Source organism: Pseudomicrostroma glucosiphilum, assembly GCF_003144135.1.
Source record: "Pseudomicrostroma glucosiphilum strain MCA 4718 unplaced genomic scaffold BCV69scaffold_13, whole genome shotgun sequence".
Taxonomy (NCBI): domain Eukaryota; kingdom Fungi; phylum Basidiomycota; class Exobasidiomycetes; order Microstromatales; family Microstromataceae; genus Microstroma; species Microstroma glucosiphilum.
Genome location: NW_020289925.1, coordinates 282992 through 297472, shown reverse-complemented (window position 1 = coordinate 297472; position 14481 = coordinate 282992). Strand labels below are relative to the sequence as shown.

Genomic DNA, 14481 nt, shown 5'->3' with positions numbered 1-14481 from the left:
CGGAAAGAGACACACTGTGTGCGGAAGTGCGTCGGCAAAATTTGAGTCGAGAAGAAGGTGCCGGCAGTGTGGGAGACTTCGCTGCCAGACTCGCCCTGTCACCATTGCTACCAATCTCCCATTCACTCCCACTCCGTCATGGCCTTTCAATACATCGGTCTAGGGGGTCCGGGGGGTGCCGCCGTAGATGGGGCAGAAGTCTACGCTCGGCAGCTCAATGTCCTCGTCTCCTCTCTGGACCAGGCAGCTACTGCCTCCCCACCTGCACTCGAACGCATCTCGTCGACCATTCTCGCCCTCCGCTCTACCCAGCTCCTGAACCTTCTCACAAGATATACCGATGCAGGCTCAGAGAGTGCTACACAGGCTCTGCGCAAGACCGCTCTGAAAACTGGATCGCTAGTGACGGCCCACCCTACTCGTGCTGCTCACCTCACAGCTGGATTCTCCTTGGCGCTGGAAATTGCAGAGCAGAGCGGGTGGGCCGCTGAGGATGGGCTGCTCAGGTACGGACAGGACTGGCTAAGCGCGGGTATCACATACCTCACCGTCACCAGTGGACAGGCACCGCCCTCTGCATCCACGGCTGGACAGCAGGTCAAGGCGGACGCGGCTGTTCTGAGGCCGCTCCTCGCTCTGGTCACCGAGTATATCCTCTCCCCTGCTGCTGCCTCACGACCAGAATTTGCAAGGGCAGTCGTCACGCCAAATTTGCCAAAGGTAGCTGGCGTGCTTGTCGCTTCGGTCGAAGCGATCGTCAAGAGATCGAATGGATTCATGAATGCAGAAGACGAAGCGAGCTTGGTGAGCTGCAGATCAGTGAAGATTTCCAGTGAAGTCGCATGCTGAACATCCCTTGACTCTCTACAGATTTGCTTACTGGCCGTACTTGCTCGCCAGCTGCAAGTGCACCCAAGCATTCTTCGCCCATTTGTGTCTCGTCTACATGCCGCTAGTACACCCCTTTTGGTCGCCCCAAGTGCGCCTTCCGCCCTTGTTCAGGCTGCAACCAATTTGGTAGGGCATCTCTACCTCACTGGAGCTCAGTCAAATACTTCTACAAGGGCAAAGGAACTCAATGCGAGCGCTTCGGGAGGCAAAGCGACTCAGGCTCAGCTCTGGCTTGCCACGATCAAAGCTGCGATTGGAAGCACAAAGAGTGCATGGGAAGCGTCCGTTTCTACCCTAGAGCTTGGGGAAGAGAGTGCTTCGCAAGGTGCGGGATTGCCGTTTGCTGCCCTCCCAGATGAGCCTTATCAGGCTCAATCCGAGGCCCTCCAGCACCTCAACCGTCTCCTCGGCACAGGGCAAGGCAAGGATGCAGGTGTTCTACTTCACCTACTGCAAATTCCTACATCCCGAGCTGTAGCAATGCCTCTGAGTGCTCTAACGTCTCTAGCTCGCTCAATGCTGTCTGCCACGGCCGATTCTCCTGCGAGATCTGCTATCGATGCGACACTGCACGCCACACAGCTCGCTGCTCTCCCACAGCTTCATCTCCAGGCCTTCCGGTTGCTCCTTGTCACTGTGCGCCTTGCACAAGGTGCAGGTACAGCAGCGACAGCAAGACTTGGTCCTCACTGGTTGGAAATGGCTATCAGACCACTAGAGCGCGGAGTACGTAGTCCTCCGCCGGTGCGAGCGGCGGCCAGTCGGCTTCTAGTCCTGCTCGTCTCAGACGCTACGGTTGCTGTGCAATCTAGCTCCCGCGGTCTTCCGTCCTTCAGAGCCGGTTGTGCCCTGCCGCTCGACCCTGTAGCTCGTATCACGCTGCGAGGAGCCAAAGCCTGTCTCTCAGAGATCGCCCGACTCCTCTCACCGGACGAAGAGGCACTCTCTATGGAGCCCTCACAATCTGCACAAAGCGGAGGTTCCTCTCGCAAGAAGAAGCGCTCGCGCATGTACGAGTCGGACGCCCTCTTCTCTGGCTCCTCGCCCAAGGTGCTGGGCCTGAAGCAGCTCGACGAGCAAGCATCTGCTCTCGCATGCCTCGAAGCCCTTCCCTTCTTCTTCCCTCACATGTGCACTTCTCTCACTCCCATGCACTACGATATAGCTCACACTACGGCGCAGGTGGTTGCTGCTCTGGCAGAAGTGACTCTACGCCAACCAGCACCTACGGATGGAGGAATTGAGTCTTCCAGGCGTTGGGAGGATCTCGCTTCCGGCAGTCTTTCCAGCCTGGCCAAGATGATCCGTGTGGCCTCTGGTCCCATCCTGGGACTGCTCTCGCCCCGACTGACAGACTTGGCTACCTTCGCCCTCGGTGTGGTCGGACCTACCCAACCTTTGGTGACTCGGGCCGCTCACGAGGCGCTTGCTGCGTTGCGGGAAGTGTCGCTTCCTAGCCTGCCACCTGTGCTCGCTGCAAAAGTGCAAGAAGAGGGAGACGATGCAGAGGAAGAACTGGCTCAGGTCAGCAAGGAGTGGGGCACTGATCCTCACACCGGGAAGGACATGCTTTCCAAGACCGGTCAATTCGTGCAAGACGTGGGAGGTGAAGTCAGAAAGATGAAGGAGGCAGTGAAGGACGTCGTCGGCCTCAATCTCGATGCGAGCAGTCGCAAGAGGCAAAGTTCTGTCGATGAAGGGGATGAGGAGGACGCTGACGAAGACGAAGAGATGAGACCTCCGCCGCATATGCACGGCTCACCTCAAGCCTACAATGGGCCAAGACACTCCTCTCCCTCGAGGGCAACCGAGGATACAGATCCAGTGAAGCCTCGGCATCGCCCCTCGACTCCTCGCATCGGTAGCCCGACACGGGTCGTATCTACCGGCAGCCACATTGCAGGTGGTGTGGGCGGCAGTCCAGGAGCAAGGGAGGTCTTTGGTAGCGGAGGTTTAGGGGGCGCGGGCAGCCCGTCGAGAAGAGTGGTCAGCAGTCCTTCGCTTCGCAAAGCTGAGCTGCCATCGTCATCCGCAGATAGCGCAAGCGTTCTCCAGCCAACCCCTACCCTCGTTTCTGGGCCGGCAGGTGATGCTGGCGGTAGAGTGACGACGACGACTGAGGTCACTACTGTTAGGAAGCCGGCAGAGGTGGAGCTGAGGATCGAGTCGGATGACGAGGAGATGCCGGAGATCGATATCAACAGCTCGGACGAGGACGAGTGAAGGGGACCTCAATATGGTCCGCAATGCATACATTGTCCAACGAAACGCTTGTTCGAAGTGCTGCTGGTATTGCGTTGCAAGTCTGTCTGAGCCCCCCTCAGCTTCCTCCTTCCATCTTCACTCCCCTCCTCCACCCCTCGCCTTTCTCACTTCCTCCTCCCACCACTCACTCGCCCCCCGAGGCAGACTGATACTCTTTGTACCCTTTTCTTCCAGTACATCTCCAATCATCTTGTCTCCTCGCCGGAGCATGTACTCTATAGCCCCAAAGTCTCTTTTGCGAAGTCCTCCGCCGCCAGAGGGGGAGCGAAAGGCGTGCCGCAGGTACAGGAGGAAGGACGGTTGAGAGGCCTGACAACAGAAGAAGGGCGGACAATCGTTGAGCTCATGTGCTCTCATACTGAGCGACCTCTTCCTGCTGTCCTCTCAAGCTCACCTCGGGTTTGGCTCGGATGGCCCGTAGCCCTCTCCGGTAAAGAGTGAAGACTTGCTTCTGAGCCGGCGTGAGCTTTGGTGGCATCGCAACGGCGTACAAGTCGTCGAGGTCTGTAGCAGATGGGGTCGAGATGTGAACAGCTATGTCTGTCTGCCCATTGAGAGTGTGAGATTGGAGGTATGGCCAGGATGATTGGGTACGAGGATTACAAGAGAAGGTCAGAAGGCACCTCATTCACTCACTCCTTCGGAAAGGGGAACAGAGGTGGAGGATGAGCCGCGGCAAGAAATTTGATCCTCGGAAGGAGGAGCATTGTACAGTCACCATTCTCACTTCCTACCAAACCTCATCATCTCGCCTTTGAGCTGCATGCTGGCCAGGAGAGTGCTGTCGAATCTACGCTCTCATCTTGTCGTACCATACACGATGGCGTCCCCTTTGGCCTCAACATCGGCCACCGCCGTCGCATCTTACTCCTCCTCGGTGCGCCCTGCATATCCTCATGCCACCTTCACCACCACCTACCTCGATACGGATGATCAACCCATCTCCTTCGCAGACTCATCCTCTTCCTCCTCTTCAACAGCATCTATCTCAGCTCCAATCCAAGAGCCCTTTCGGAGAGCGAGAATCACCTCGTCTGGCCCGCTCACCTCCCGTTCTCTCACCCTAGCATCATCAGCCCTCGCCTCTTCCCTCCCTGTAGCCTTTCCCACCGAGACCGTCTATGGCCTCGCAGCAAATTCTCTCTGCCCGCAAGCCTGCGAGGCCATCTTTGCTGCCAAGGGCAGACCGCAGGACAACCCGCTCATCGTGCATGTTTCGGACCTGGACATGGCGGAACGGATCATCAAGGAGGGGTGGAGGGAGCCGAAGGCTTATGAGGTTTTGATGAGGGAGTTCTGGCCAGGAGGGATCACTTTCTTGATGCCTGCTGCTAGAGACGGGAAGGCAAAGGGAGAGGCTCTGAGTGGCTCAACATCCTCGAGCTCAACCGACACACGGCGGTCCCTCCTCACAGGCCAAGGCACCTCTCCTCTCCCAATGGTAGTCACTGCTCATCACCCCCTTGTGGGGATACGGATGCCCTCCCACCCGCTCGCGAGAGCGCTCATCGCTCAGTCCAATCTTCCGCTCGCAGCTCCCTCGGCCAATGCGAGCGGCAGACCATCGCCCACTACGGCGCAGCATGTCATGTACGACCTAGGCGGGGCACTGGATGCGCTTCGAGCCGGCGGGACGATTGGCTCAGCGGATCACAAGGGACGCATACCGTACATTCTCGATGGAGGTGCCAGTAGGCAAGGGGTCGAGAGTACAGTCATCGACGGCGTCACGTCGCCCGACGAGCTGAGGATCCTGCGGCCGGGAGCGGTAGGACCAGAGGAAATCGAGGCTTGTCTGCGGAGCGCTGGTCTCTTAGCCGGACCGGAAGAGCAGCCGGAGGTCTTGGTCAACAGTAATGGGTCCGAAGGAGGCAAAGTGAAGCTGAAGGTCTATGGAAAGGACATGGCCCGTCAGTCCTCTTTCGAGGCGAATCCCACTACGCCGGGCATGAAGTACCGTCATTATAGCCCTAATGCGCCGGTCGTCCTGTTTGTCCCTACGGAGCAGGGGCAGGAAACAGCGATCGACTGGCAAGAAGCCATCTCCAAGGAGATACATGCGCTCTTGGATGCTCGCCAAACGAACGGCAATGGGCATACCCTGAGCGAATCTCTGAAAGTGGGCCTGATGCTGTTGGCCGATTCGGCACTTTCGCAAGCCATCTTCTCAACACCGGACGCCTACTCAGACAAGGCCGTCCAGTCCTGGCTGCAAGCTCAAAGATCTGTCACCTCAAGAACGAACGGCATCAGCGCCAGTGATTTTCCGATCGCCTCAGTGTCGTCGCCTTCGGCTCACGATCGACTCTCCGAGGCGCACGAGATGACCCAATCCCTCGGTCCGAGCTTCCTGCTCTCTCTAAGCTCCACCTCCTCCTCAAGCGACTCATCAGCAAAAACTGGTGTAGAGGTCGAGGTACATCCCTTCTCCCTCGGTAACCTCTCCTCTCCACACCTCCCAGCGCGACGACTCTTCTCCGGCCTGCGTACACTAGATGAAGGGCCGCTGCATCGTCAGGCTTGCAAGGTGACATTGGATGGGGAAGAAGAGAGAGGTGGGGTGGATCTGATCATCGTTGAGGCGGTACAGGACGAGGGGATCGGACTGGCAGTGATGAATCGTGTGGGTAAGGCTGCAGGTGGGACGGTCAAGGTCAGCGTGTGAGGCCACAGATTAGGAGCGACCGTGAGGATAGAGTAGAAGCGCCCGTTGTATACCCTGGCTTTGGCTCTTCACACGGCTTAGAGAATTATTATAGACATACTTGTGTATGCGTCTCCTACGTTGTGCCTGATGATGTGATGGGTATTGGTACAATGATCATGGTCACCTTTCTTCCTCTCTCATTCTCCTTGAACTTCTAGATTCCTATTCGGCTCAGGCAGCCCCGGCTCCTCTGGCGCCGCTTCTCCCTTTTCCGAGAGACCTTTACGCCTCCTCTCTTCCTCTTCCTCCTCCTCCACTTCTTCCACATCCATCGGCCAAGTGAGAATCGCCGCAATGCCTGTAAGGCCATTGAGCTGTCTACCACTTTCATGCATCGAGCTAAAGATGGCCACTTCTCCCCCTTGCGCCCTCACCTCCTCTACCAGCTTCACAAACTTCTTTCTCCGGACTGGATCAGCAGAGCGGAAGAGTCCATCGGAAATGAGGAGGGTTTGGATCGCCCCTCGATCGGCAGCGAGGAGGACGTGCTTCTCCGAGTACCAGGCGCGCAACTCGTCCGAGGAGAGCATGCGCATGAACTTCTCCAGGAGTTGTCCCTCTCGCGCGAATTTGGTATCCTTGAGCTGGGTAGACACTTCTGGTGAGCGCAATACCTCCATGAGCGAGTGGACGTGTGGGGAGGAGCAGTGGATCTTGAGAAATTTTCGTCGAGCTTCCGAACCGATGAGGGCCTTGTCCCCACGCTTCACTGCTTCTTCGAAGAGGAAGTCGTACACTGAATCGCGCGTAAAGCCAGGGGAGGCGAGGATGATGAGTCGTAGAGCAGGGAGGGAGATGAGCTTGAGTACGGCATTGTAGACCTGAAAATGGAAGCGACCGAGAGACTTGTCCCCTGCAGAGGAAGGGAGGCCTTTGCGCTTCCGGGGCAGAGGCACGTCGATGCGTTGCCGCACTACTGTCATGTGCTCTGTCAGCAGACAGACCACCGCCGTCCCTTCGCCCAGGACTACTGCGCCAACTTCTGCCCTTTGACCGACGTCGCTGGAATCTGATAGCCGCTCGAGATGAATCGAGTCCCAAGAGTCCTTTGTGATGGTCAGCTGTCGGTTCGTCTCGAGATCGAGCGTATGGAAGGCGCCCATCTTGACGTAAGGATTCTCCGCAACCACCCTGCCCGACACCTGCAACGTAGCCCCTTCACCTCCACCACCTCCTAGCGCTCCCCCCGTTGCAGAGGTAGCTTCCTGTGCCGCACTCGTGTTCTCTGCATTGGCGGCAGTGGGATCGGGTGGGGCAGAGGAGCCCGTGGCGTCGAAGCTGGTCTTTGTCACCTGCAGGGTGAGGTTGAGCTTGACGCGGTGCGACTCCATGGAGCCAGTGGAGGACTCGGACTGGACTCTGCGCACGGCGGGAGCTTTGACAAGGTCGCCTTCTTGGATGAGGTGGAGGAGATGGTACATATCCTCGCTGAAAGCAGGCCAGGGATGAAGAGAGTCGTTGAGTATTCAGCAGCGATACGGTACGGAGGAGACAGCATCGGCCATGACTTACTCTTCCTGAGGAATGAGGACCACTCTACCCGAGCCATCCCGCTCGATGTGTTTGGATACGATCTTCATGCTGGAAGACCTGGGGTAGGACAAAGCTGATCGTCCACAGCTGCGAATACAGGATGCACCTCGTAGCTCGAGGCCCAGGGCGTCCCTGTCAAGTACCCAAAGTGGCCGAGGGTGGGTGCGGGAGTGGAGCTGCAGGGGGGGGGGAGTTTACGTAATCAGCAGTCACGTTGGAAATTCTTTGCTTGCCCGCGTGTGGGTGGGCGGATGTGCGCCTGGCCGTGGGTCCCGCCTTGGCTGCGTTGCCGCTCCGTGGCCCGAGATGAAATTTCCTTCTTCGCACACGCCGCGGCTTCTTCCTCGAGGATCTCAGCCAGCCTACAATCGCTCATCATCATCATCACCACCACCATCACCACCACCAGCACCTACATCATCCACACACAGAGGCAGCAGTGCTAGGTGCTCCACACAGCACATACACCTCATCACACACCTCGTTCCACACACACGCCCACCATGGTCCTCGTCCTCTTCGAGACGGCCGTGGGCCTCGCCCTCTTCCGCCTCTCGGACTCGGCAAAGATCTCCTCCCCCTCCCTCGTCGACGACTTTGCCGACCCAGCAAAGGCCTCCAACATGCTCAAGCTCTCTGCCATTTCTCGATTCACATCCACTGCAGAGGCAGTCGAGGAGGCCAGCGCCATTGCAGAGGGAAAGATGAGCAAGAGCTTGAAGAAGCTCCTCACGGAAGAAATTGTTGATCAGGAGGGTAGCAAAAAGGGAAAGGGAAAGAATGAGCAGCTCGTCGTCGTTGACCCAAAGCTAGGTGAGTTTTCTCGAGCAGCCATACAGCATGTCACTCCCACCATCGCAGCGTGACGCTGACTGTTCTACCCTGCTACCCACTCATCTCGACCCATACAGGTGGCTCCATCTCCAAGAAGCTGGGCATCAACGTCATCTCAGACTCGTCCGTTAACGACTTGTACCGAGGCATCCGATCCCACCTCGCAGCTCTCCTCTCTTCTACTGCCTCCGACAACTCCAGCCTCGATCCCCGAGACCTGAACACCATGAGCTTGGGTCTCAGTCACTCGCTCAGCAGGTACAAGCTCAAGTTCAGCCCCGACAAGGTGGACACCATGGTGGTGCAAGCCATTGGTCTACTTGACGACCTGGACAAGGAGATTAACATTTACGCCATGAGAGTCAAGGAGTGGTACGGATGGCACTTCCCCGAGATGGGCAAGCTCATCACCGACAACCTCGCCTACTCAAAGTGCATCAAGGCAATGGGCTTCCGCACAAACGCTGCCACTACGGACTTTGCCGAGATTCTGCCAGAGGAGATCGAGGAGACACTCAAGGCCGCTGCTGAGATCTCCATGGGTACCGAAATCTCGCAGACCGACATTGACCACATCTACAGCCTGTGTGACCAGGTCATCAGCATCACCGCATACCGATCGCAGCTCTTCTCTTACCTGCAGAACAGAATGGCTGCCATTGCTCCCAACCTCACAGCTCTCGTGGGCGAGCTGGTCGGCGCCCGTCTCATTTCGCACGCTGGATCGCTCATGTCGCTAGCCAAGCAGCCTGCCTCGACAGTGCAGATCCTGGGTGCCGAGAAGGCCCTCTTCCGAGCGCTCAAGACCAAGCACGACACACCAAAGTACGGTCTGATCTTCCACTCTTCGCTGGTGGGCCAGGCACCTCAGAAGCTCAAGGGAAAGATGGCCAGGATGGTGGCTACCAAGGCTGCCCTGTCGATCCGTCTGGACGCACTGGCTGATGCCGATTCCAAGTCTGACGCTGCTGCCCCATCGATTGGTCTGGAGGCGCGGGCCAAGCTGGAGAGCCGACTGAGGGGTTTGGAGCACCGAAGCGATATTGGAGGTCTGCGCGCTGCCAAGGGCCCTAACGCCGGCTACCAACAGAAGAAGTTTGAGATGAATGGAGGTGGAAGGTCATACAATGCAGGTGCCGACGCACCCGTCGTTGCTCCCACAGTGGCTGACACTACAGTGGCCGACACCACCATGGATGCTGATGAGACGACTGCTACTACTGCTTCTGGCAAGAAGCTGACAAAGGACGAGAAGAAGGCTCTGAAGAAGGCTGCCAAGGAAGAGGCAGTGGACGAGGAGGGTCTGAGCAAAGAGGAGAGGAAGAAGAGGAAGAAGGAGAAGAAGGCTGCCGAGGCACAAATGGAGGCAGCAGGTGTGGATACGAGTGGCAAGAAGGAGAAGAAGGAGAAGAAGAGGAGTGCAGATGAAGAGGATGGGGCAGAGAAGAAGTCGAAGAAGTCAAAGAAGTCAAAGGAGTGAAGCAGGTGGCTCTGGTTTCGTCGTGCGTCTTCTCTACCTTCTTGTATGTCTTTGTGCTCCTTCGTTCCGCATTTTACATCTCATTTTGCTGCGCTCTCTGGCCGACCAAGGACAAGTGTGAAGTCTGTTTTGGGCCTCGAGGTCGAGGTGAGAGACTTTGACGGCGGCCGTCATGGACAGTGTCTACTCTTTGCAACTCGGTAACATCCAGAGAAGGGTGCGCCCCACCTCCGGCCAAGACGGCAAGGAGTGAGTGCGTGGGCTCAGCAGCAGGCGGGTGGGCGCAAGGCGAGGCGTCTGGCGCTGCGCGACGGGGCTCCACACTTCTGGCGGGGGAAGGCGCGCCCGGCCCTGTGCCCCAAGCGCCGGCAACGCACTGCCGAGTGGGAAAGCAGGCAAGGCCGGGGAACGGTGACCCAGGTGAGCGGTGGCCCTGCCCTTTGCCCTAGACTAGTAAGTAGTCTACTCGATGTACCAGACAAGCAACCCCCCCTCTCGCCATTGATCGTCTGGTGACGACGACGACGACGACGTAGCAGAGCGGAGAGCAAGACAACAGCAACGTCCGAGCGAATAAGTCCTTGGAATCCCTAAGCCTCTCTCCTCCTCTTCCGGATTGACAAGCAAGCAAACTCAGCATGGCAGCAGCCGATACTAAAGTCGCAGCCCCTCCAGCCTCTGCTGCGCCTTCCTCCTCCTCTCGCTCCTCCTCCTCCTCTACCAGCTCTCCTCAACCCCCTTCAGACCTCGCTGCCCCTACATCGGAAAAGTCTCTTCCTACGCACGACCCCACTCTGAAACCAGCAGCTAGCATCCTCGCCAATCCACACGAAGCTCCCCCTCCTGCTAGCAGTAAGAAAGCTTCTGCCCTCAAGGCTGCTTTTATCCCTGCTCAACCTGGTCGACTTCTCAAGAAAAAGTCGGGAGTGGCACTAGGGAAGAGTTTCCAGAGGACCGTGCCGCTGCCTGGGGGTGTGAAGCATGAAGGAGGAGAGGTCCTCGAGGTGGATCCTAGAGGCACAGAGGCTTCTACGGGGGACGGAGTGGTGTTGCCTGGCGTGAGCCCCTTTAGCAGCGGCAGCAGCAGATCTTCATCGGGAACGCAAAGTAGCGAGGCGCTTGACTTCCCCAGCTCTGCCTCGGACAGATCACGCCAGGGGTCCATCGACTCCTCTGCCATTGCAGACGATGATGATGATGACGATGGGATCTCCCTCGGTCAATCTTCTTCTGCTGGCGACCAATCCTCCCGTGGTCGCGGCAGGACTCGAACAGATACAGAGTCCACAAGGAACTCTTCCGTCTCCACAACGAGTTCCTCACACTCATGCGCAATCCGATTTGCTCCTTTGCCGGTCAGTGGGAGACTGAAGAGGTCCACCTCCATCACGATTGGTGTGGCAGCGCGGAGTCAGATGCTCCAGTCGCAGGGCTCGGGCAGGGGCGGTGGGTTCAACGGGCCCGGCGGACCAAATAGGAGTGCAGCGGCCGCCGCTGCTGCTTCTCAGCAGATGGGTCGCCAGCAATTCCACGGTGGCAATGCCGCCTCTTCTGGAACCGGCAATGGAGGATACTATGGCGGCGGTTCTCAACAGGCGAATGATGTGATTGATCTGGGCGAGGAGATCTCGAAGAAGGCCAAAAGCGCGTGGAAGAAGATGCTGGGCTCGGGAGGATACGACAAGCCTTCGAGCGCTTCTGCAGCAGCACCCACTGCTCCACCACGCAAGACGTCTGCGACGTCCGCAAGAAAGACGTCGACGTCAAATCAGCAGCAGGCAAAGCCTACAGGCGACAAGGCGGCTGCTTCGGAAGGCAGCACGCCCGTTGCGACTCCGGGGGTGGCCAGCGACTCAAATCAGCCGGCCGGCAGTAGCGGTACAGGCGATCAGACGCCACGTCGGCCTGCCTCGCCATTGCAAGCGCGCTCTTCCCTCTCCCAGGACGACATTTCCTCTCCGTCCTCTGCCGACGATGCCAATTCGTCCTCTGCTCCTCACCCCTATTCGCACCTCGCACAAGGCTCCCATCAGGACCACTTCCCGGGTGTCGCCCAGCATCATCTTCATCCCGAAGGTCACGCTCAACACGCCGATGGAGCTGAAGGCGAAGGAGCTCAAACTCCCCGAGCAGCAATGCAACGTCGTCTCTCCACGGGAGCCTTCTTAGGTGGACTCAGTCTGAGACATATGCAGCAGGATCGACGGAGAGAATTTGGAGGACATGAAGAAGAGGATCGAGAGGCCGAGGAGGCACAGGCGCAGGAGAGGGAGAGGGAGCAGTATGAGTATGAGCATGAGCATCAGCATCACCATCAGGACTCTATGGGCTCTGCAGATCCAAATGGCTACGCTTCTTCTGAGCGACACCCCCACCACACGGGCAATCTCGTCACCCCGATGCACAATCCCGAAAAGGACGAGTTCCACGATGCGCCCGATGGTGTCCCTAGCGATACAGTGTCAAATGCAAACAACGAAGAAGAGGAAGGGGAAGACGAGGAGGAGGAGCTACGAGAGGCGGAAAGACTTGCAGAAGATAGTTCTCGCCGTGGGGCTAAAGGTGCAGGAGTTGAAGTTGTACATCACTCTTGAGTCGCTTGGAGATAGGTAGGTAGGTAGGTAGGTGGTGGGCTGCTGGTCTAGGCTGGCTTGGAAAGGAGCTAGGAGGAGGAGGAGGGACGAGGATCCATGCTAGCGGGGCACGAGTAACTTGGCACTGCTTATGCTCACGATCAAACATGATGAGATGAGATGAGATGAGATGAGATGGGATGAGATGAGATGAGATGAGAGGAAAATCGCATCGTCTTTATTCGCACCAGCATCGACATCGAGGCGTGACTATATACATCTACTATCTATCTGTCTATGGATCTGTTACCCATCTATCGAACACTTATCTAACGAGCACACCCATATACCATCTTCCTATCAGTCGTCCACCGGTCGTGCTCGCATCCGAACATGCGCCGTTCGTCCAACCCCCATCACCCCAACCGCAGCGAGGCTGGGTTTAACCCCGCTCTTTCGCAACTTCCGAGCTTCGCAAAGGTATTCCCATGCACGTAGAGCAACGAGCTCTTTACCTGCCTTGAGACTACGCTGACCTTGCTCGTCGGTAAAGGTGTGGTTGCCGAAGGTGAGCTGGACGTAGTAGTCGGGGGAGCAGTGCAGCCTATCAAGAGGGTGTGGAAACAGAGAAACGTTAGAAGAGGTGGGAAAAGTGCCCAAGATCGTCTTGACAGACTCTACTCACCCTTTCTTCGTCTCGTACGTAAAGACGGGCGGTGCGTGATTGTATCGCGAGGCCGTCTCGTAGAGGAAACCGATTGGGTTGGGGCACTCTAGCTGCGGAGGAGGCATTGTGGCAGCGGCAACAGCAGCTGTAGGCGGAGATGACGCTTTTGCCTCGTCGATTGACAGAGATTTGAGCCCAGCCGTTGCGGCGGGCAGCTGCGTGGGGCTTGCTCGCTCTTCCTCTTCAGTCTTGCTCTTGGTAGCATCATCGTCGTCTTCGTCACGAGTGCCGAGGAAGAAGTCCAGAGCCTGTTGAGCAACACACTCCCTTCCAGATCTGACATTCCTCTTTCCCTTGTGGTCGACGAATGTGTGGCCTTCGAAGACGAGGGTGACGTAGTGGTCTGGTGAGCAGTGGATGCTGCAGGCGGGAGGGAGGGAAGCAGGGTGGTGGGTCTTAGTATGCATTGCAGCCATAGCACTCTACTCTACTTGTACTCACCCGGCTCTTGCCACACTAGTAAACACAGGCGGGTTCAACCCAGCCTGTTGAGCAAATTCAGTAAGACGACTAACAGGATGTCCCGTCGTGTACACCCCTCCGATAGTTCTCATGGCGGAAGATCCTCCACTTCCTCCTACAGAGGCAGCGGCAAGTGCTGCAGTGCGTGATGCTTCCATCTGGAGCAATTCGCTGATGTGGCCAGTTTTTGTAAAGCAGAGCTTCTTACCTAGCCTTGAAGAAGGCGAGACAGCTAGAAGGGGCAGCCCATCCAGGGAGGAGTGGGAGCGCGAGCGCTTCAGCTCGTCTGGTGAGGAGGACGGGGTTGGGGATGGCGATGATGATGGTGAGGGTGAAGGGGATATGGAAGGAGGTGTTAGACTGCTCGGGCCGTGGCTAGTCTTGCTGGCGTGGACCTCCGCGCCCTGAGCAGCCTTGAGCAAAGCTACCTCCTCTGCCTGCTTGAGTCTGTTGAGGGCATCCTTTTCGCCTTGGTTCCTTGTTGCCTTGACCTCGAGATCGCGGAGATAGTCCTCCAAGGGACGAGCACCTATCTTTGCTAGTGCATTGAGGAGTTCGACTGGTGCCTTTGGGCGTGAAAATATTTGCGCTGGTACCGAGGTATCAGGCAGATCCGTCAACAATTTCTGCCCTGCGCTGCTGGCCATGGTGTTCTGAGGATGGCTGACTGCCACGGCGGACATCGTGACCTGCCAGCTTGGTAGAAGAGGAGGAGCTACGTCCGGAGAGCAGCCGATTCAATCATCTGGAGAGGAGTGAAGATGTGCTGGTCGCTGGGTAACCTGTATACTGCCGCTCTTGACGGATACGAGGTAGAAGGACTGGCGATCAGGCACCATCACCACCAACTTCTCGATCAGGGCCGCCTTGAAATCATGCGTGGTCCGTGTGTCGCGCCGCCGCTACTTCCGTTCCGGAAGATCAGGCAGACGCACAGGCAGTACAGGTACGCCTCCCATGGCATGACCCGAGGCAGGTACAGCGGCACAATGGTCAGGACTGACAGCAT

General features: G+C 57.5%; 7 protein-coding genes across 7 annotated transcripts; 4 read left to right on the top strand and 3 right to left on the bottom strand.

Moving 5' to 3' along the window:
* The first annotated feature begins 94 nt into the window (after positions 1–94).
* On the top strand, positions 95–3240 carry BCV69DRAFT_314171 (hypothetical protein). Its single transcript, XM_025495094.1, has 2 exons — positions 95–804; positions 871–3240. The coding sequence occupies exons 1-2, from the start codon at positions 139–141 to the stop codon at positions 3112–3114; spliced, it is 2910 nt and encodes a 969-aa protein (XP_025346137.1). The 5' UTR covers positions 95–138; the 3' UTR covers positions 3115–3240.
* BCV69DRAFT_272908 (hypothetical protein) lies at positions 3071–3634 on the bottom strand (the record flags this gene model as incomplete). Its single annotated transcript, XM_025490993.1, has 2 exons — positions 3071–3465; positions 3551–3634. The coding sequence occupies 2 exons, from the start codon at positions 3632–3634 to the stop codon at positions 3232–3234; spliced, it is 318 nt and encodes a 105-aa protein (XP_025346136.1). The 3' UTR covers positions 3071–3231.
* Positions 3635–3976: 342 nt separating this feature from the next.
* On the top strand, positions 3977–5821 carry BCV69DRAFT_272905 (translation factor; the record flags this gene model as incomplete). Its single annotated transcript, XM_025490992.1, has 3 exons — positions 3977–4520; positions 4602–5353; positions 5480–5821. 3 exons carry the CDS (start codon positions 3977–3979, stop codon positions 5819–5821), a joined length of 1638 nt encoding a protein of 545 aa, XP_025346135.1.
* A 91-nt stretch (positions 5822–5912) lies between these two features.
* BCV69DRAFT_284581 (hypothetical protein) lies at positions 5913–7476 on the bottom strand. Its single transcript, XM_025493095.1, has 2 exons — positions 7376–7476; positions 5913–7291 (listed from the first exon to the last, which is right to left on the bottom strand). The coding sequence occupies exons 1-2, from the start codon at positions 7441–7443 to the stop codon at positions 6001–6003; spliced, it is 1359 nt and encodes a 452-aa protein (XP_025346134.1). The 5' UTR covers positions 7444–7476; the 3' UTR covers positions 5913–6000.
* Positions 7477–7731: 255 nt separating this feature from the next.
* BCV69DRAFT_262447 (Nop domain-containing protein) lies at positions 7732–9817 on the top strand. The gene is made up of 2 exons (XM_025490717.1): positions 7732–8209; positions 8308–9817. Exons 1-2 carry the CDS (start codon positions 7900–7902, stop codon positions 9708–9710), a joined length of 1713 nt encoding a protein of 570 aa, XP_025346133.1. The 5' UTR covers positions 7732–7899; the 3' UTR covers positions 9711–9817.
* Positions 9818–10165: 348 nt separating this feature from the next.
* Positions 10166–12655, top strand: BCV69DRAFT_284579 (hypothetical protein). The gene has a single exon (XM_025493094.1). It carries the CDS (start codon positions 10349–10351, stop codon positions 12302–12304), a length of 1956 nt encoding a protein of 651 aa, XP_025346132.1. The 5' UTR covers positions 10166–10348; the 3' UTR covers positions 12305–12655.
* On the bottom strand, positions 12644–14155 carry BCV69DRAFT_300758 (hypothetical protein; the record flags this gene model as incomplete). Its single annotated transcript, XM_025494492.1, has 3 exons — positions 12644–12887; positions 12969–13370; positions 13452–14155. The coding sequence occupies 3 exons, from the start codon at positions 14153–14155 to the stop codon at positions 12644–12646; spliced, it is 1350 nt and encodes a 449-aa protein (XP_025346131.1).
* Between the last annotated feature and the right edge of the window lie 326 nt (positions 14156–14481).

Coding starts and splice junctions, on each gene's coding strand:
- BCV69DRAFT_262447 (XM_025490717.1), top strand. CDS start 7,900: ATGGTCCTCGTCCTCTTCGAGACGGCCGTGGGCCTCGCCCTCTTCCGC. Junction 8,210..8,307: donor CGTCGTTGACCCAAAGCTAG/GTGAGTTTTCTC, acceptor CGACCCATACAG/GTGGCTCCATCTCCAAGAAG.
- BCV69DRAFT_284581 (XM_025493095.1), bottom strand. CDS start 7,443: ATGAAGATCGTATCCAAACACATCGAGCGGGATGGCTCGGGTAGAGTG. Junction 7,292..7,375: donor GTCCTCATTCCTCAGGAAGA/GTAAGTCATGGC, acceptor GCCTGCTTTCAG/CGAGGATATGTACCATCTCC.
- BCV69DRAFT_314171 (XM_025495094.1), top strand. CDS start 139: ATGGCCTTTCAATACATCGGTCTAGGGGGTCCGGGGGGTGCCGCCGTA. Junction 805..870: donor CAGAAGACGAAGCGAGCTTG/GTGAGCTGCAGA, acceptor GACTCTCTACAG/ATTTGCTTACTGGCCGTACT.
- BCV69DRAFT_284579 (XM_025493094.1), top strand. CDS start 10,349: ATGGCAGCAGCCGATACTAAAGTCGCAGCCCCTCCAGCCTCTGCTGCG.